At 31.6% G+C, this 4,204-nt stretch overlaps 1 protein-coding gene across 1 annotated transcript in view; it reads right to left on the reverse strand.

Moving 5' to 3' along the window:
- LOC117181260 (glutamic acid-rich protein-like) overlaps positions 1 to 3,069 on the reverse strand; it is a 71,518-nt gene extending 68,449 nt beyond the window's left edge. The window contains exon 1 of the mRNA XM_033373823.1: positions 2,934 to 3,069. Within this exon, the coding sequence (XP_033229714.1) occupies positions 2,934 to 3,069 (136 nt within the window). The remainder of the gene's footprint in view (positions 1 to 2,933) is intronic.
- Between the last annotated feature and the right edge of the window lie 1,135 nt (positions 3,070 to 4,204).

Here is a 4,204-nt window from a genome sequence, read left to right on the forward strand (position 1 = left end):
GTCGGCACCCTCTAGCATGCAAAAAAATGCGCCACTTCTCAGAAGGGATATATCCAGGAGAATTATAACAACCCCGGATATATCCCTTCCAAGAATTGATGCCGCGCCAAAAGTAGGAGCAAAAGGAGCTGCGAGGAGTATGTAGTGGTCACACAAACGTCATTATAATGTACTTTAAGGTCATTTAATTTACTTTAATGTACATTGTAATGACAGGCCTGCCAAATGTGCATTTTAAATCAATGTTTATAATACATATTATTATTGAACATATAGGATGTTACCTTGGGAAGAAGAATAATTTAAATATTACATTACAGTAATGAATTAATGATAAAATAGTTTCATTCATTAATAGTATTTGGCGGATATTAGTGATATCAAAAATTCCTCTTGTGACATTTATATTCCGTTATCTAAATTTAGGTGAATATTGTTTGTCTTTATTTAATGGTATTGCAAAGGAATATTTGGCGGCGACTTTATACCCTCATTTCTTTCAAGGATCCTTTTTGGGATAGTACAATCTTTAGAGTATAAGCTTTTAAATAAAAAACAAAATAATACACGCAAATTCTCCGTTTATGAATTTTCGCATTTTTCTAGGAAACAAAGAAAAAAGGAAAAAAGTTATTACTGTGCATACTTTACTTTACACATGACTGTGTACACTTTTCCGGTTTCACATTTTTTTATTCTCTATAATTTCTATTAACCATCTCTTTGATGATCTTCTCGATCGATTAATCATTTTCTGCATACGTATAGTGATTTTCAAATAACTTAATTAGTATCAAAATTGCAACTAGAACGCAATTGGTAACTTTTTCCTTTTTTAAGCGAATTTTCCCTCGTAATCCGCTCGCCTAATATATAGAAGCCACTATTAAGCTTAGACTGCGGATATTAGCCCGGCTGTCCTTGCTCAATCTTACTAAAGGATTGTAAGACTTAAAAGACGCTTTTTTGGTCCACCAATCAGGTAGAAAGTAATTTCCACGGTCGGCCAGACTGATAGCTATTTCCTTAAAAAACTTTTGGTAAAACAAAACGAAAAAAACAAGCTTTCAATCTGACCTTCTGAAATAATTATTTATTGTTATATTACGTATCAATAGTTGCTAACCAATTTTATAAAATTAATGAAATATGAGTGGACTAAACAATAGTTAAAGGACAGTAAATAATTGGATAAAATGAAAAAGGTGGGAGCGATGGAAATATAGAAATGATGCTGTACACTTATAGGTTAGAGGCGGAAACTACACTGTAAAATTTTTTAATAAATTCACGGGTGTTATTGGTAAAATTACATAGAAAACTTGATGTAATATTACCACTTAGAGTATAGGGATAATACAATTTTAACGTTAGGGTTGCGAATGAATTTGTAATTTTACCACTCCAAGCATGGGACTTTAGCAAAGACATAGTAGTACAATTTGACTTCTCTAATCTAAGCACGTTGAGAGTCGCAAATAAAGTGTCCTACTTCTAACGTAGTGAATTTTCTGCACGATTTTAAAAGTACACAATTTTAGGAATATCGATCATTCGTGTAATTGTACACTTTCTTTTTAATAAAACAAAAAGTTGTTGCAAAATTTCAAAAAAATAATAAAATTTTGTAAAAGTATTCTTAAAAATGATAAAAATCCTAAAAATGAATTAAATTTTTTTATACGTACATATTTTATTTAAATTAATATAGAAGAGAATAATTATACGTGTGGTATGTACAAAAATATTGCTAAAGGAACATTTTACAAATAGAAAAATTATGAAGTCCGGAAATAATAAAATTAAAGTCGAGTTCTGGCTGAAAGCGGAAAGTCAAAATCGCGAACGCGGGAATCGTCAACCATTCATCATAACAGCCATAACTGCGCGCATGTGTTTGTCGAAAAGTTTTTTGTTATTTTTTGCTAATGGGCATGCGGAAGAAATGCATTGGAATTAAGTTTTAGATACTGAAGCATTTGCTTCAAGAAGTTTTGCGTCAGCCTTATAACATCTGGGGAGAAATGTCTATGAATCACTGCTGAAGAGGCTTACAAAAAAGCTTCCACTGTAGGACCAGATTATATAAAAAACTTCTAGTAGAACCTCATAATTAAAGTTAAATGCGGAGGAAATGCCCCTTGATGTTCAAGCAGCTGCGAAAAATTAAATCGAATTCGGCGATACTCTTTTTTTGTAATGTAGGCCCTGCAGGGCCTACATTACAAAAATTCAATTTGCTCGACTTCGATTCAAATTAATTTTCATAAACTCGAAGAAATGCTATTTTCTTAGTCCTCATCGATTAAGTATTAATGTGTTTTTGCTGGCTTTCTTATAATATTTAAACTTTTATGTCTTTGTATATATCGCTGATGTACATCGTGTAGGTAGAAGGAAGCGTTTTCGCATTTTTATAAAAGAAATTAGAATTAATTTTTAATTCCTTTGAAATAAATTGAACTATTTTTGTAAAAGAATAATATGAGAGTTTATTTTTATACTACTACACATTTCTCTCATGAAATTTAATAATATAAATTAATTTAAATATCATTTTATTATTTTGAAACATTCCTAATAGTGTTTTTAATATTTCTGACTTGAGTAGAATATTTGCAATTTATTGAACAAATACAATCATTTCTGGGAATTTTACAGTAATTTCCAGTAAGAATACCATAATCTACAAATATACATCTCATTTGTACTTTTAAAAAGTGAACTGTAATTTCGTATAACCTAAAAGTTAAATTACAAACTGAAGGCAGTTTTTAATTTTTTCCCCTAAAAACGCTTCTTTTGGAATAGTAAATATTACGTATCTCTCTAAAGATGGTAAAGTTACAAAAAACTTTGCTTACAGTAGGTATTCACGGTATCTATTGGAGAAACGTAAAATAGATGTCAAAATTAAAATGTAGCTAGTATGCCACTTACAGTTAGCACTTCCCTGGGATTAAGCCTTTTGGAATCATTGTGTTTTAATTCGGAGTCTATTATTTCGTCAAAATTATAAGCATCCGTTAGAACCTCCTCTACTTCCATTGGCTCAACTCTTTGATCCATTTTGTAAGACACAATTTTTGGAATTCTTTCGTAATAGTATCTTTCAAAAAAGTACTACATCCGCTTTTGTCTGACAATTATTGAAAATATAAACATGCACCACACGCAAACTATGCAGCATGATCATGCTATGCAAATCAGAGCAATCAGAGTTTAGAAGATATGAGGTTGGCACTTTGTGTTTCCATGGACCGCGACTTTTGCCACTGCGCATGTACCGTAAAGCGCGGATATATTTAACATCATGAAGTATGCACTTGTAATCTTACATTATTAATAAATTGTTTAATTAAATTATTTGATTCTAAGATTTAATTTAATTTTTTTTAAGTAAAAAAAATTCATCACATATTTATCTGTATTATTATTGATAGTATTTATTGATTTCAAATTGACCTGCGCTTTTCGGTACATGTGCAGTTCAAAATCGACATATAGTACTAGACCCAGGGCTGCATAGTTACGCCTAACTCAAGTCTTTTCTACGTATAATACATTTTTGGCGTAATATACGTCGAAAACTGTAGACAACATATGCAGATCATGGTGTAAAACCATCGACATGTACTGGACAGTAGACCCACAAAGGAATAATGAGACCCGACCCAAGTGCCAGTGGAGAGCCTTTCGAAACTAGATCGATTATATTTATAATTATGCAGGTTTTTTCATGATAAAAAGTGTTTGGAAGTGTTAGGAAAACACATTATTCTTCATTCCAATGTACGATTTCAAAAATAATAACCTACTACAATTCCAAGATTACACGATCAAACAATTGCATTACAGTCTAAATACTTACAACTTTTATAATGCACTCTTTCAACTTTACAAGTCTTAATGCTGAAGTCTTTCACTTAACCAGATCAATAAACACTTTAATAATTTAAATAATTATAACTTGCAATTGAAAAAATTTTGCCACCTGCATCAAAACAAACGAACATAACCTCTCTAACTTACGTCAATTTGACAAACTCTCACTCGCACTTCCATGTATATAGTACCTTGCCATCAGCTCCCCCAGTTTTATAGCCGCAAAACAGAAAGTGCATGATTACCATTGTGAGTTCGTATGTAAGCCGAAAATGCACGATTCGACCTCGGAGTTCTGCTGTACGATGATTGCCGATCT

Source organism: Belonocnema kinseyi, chromosome 10 (assembly GCF_010883055.1).
Source record: "Belonocnema kinseyi isolate 2016_QV_RU_SX_M_011 chromosome 10, B_treatae_v1, whole genome shotgun sequence".
In the NCBI taxonomy this organism is placed as follows: Eukaryota; Metazoa; Arthropoda; class Insecta; order Hymenoptera; family Cynipidae; genus Belonocnema; species Belonocnema kinseyi.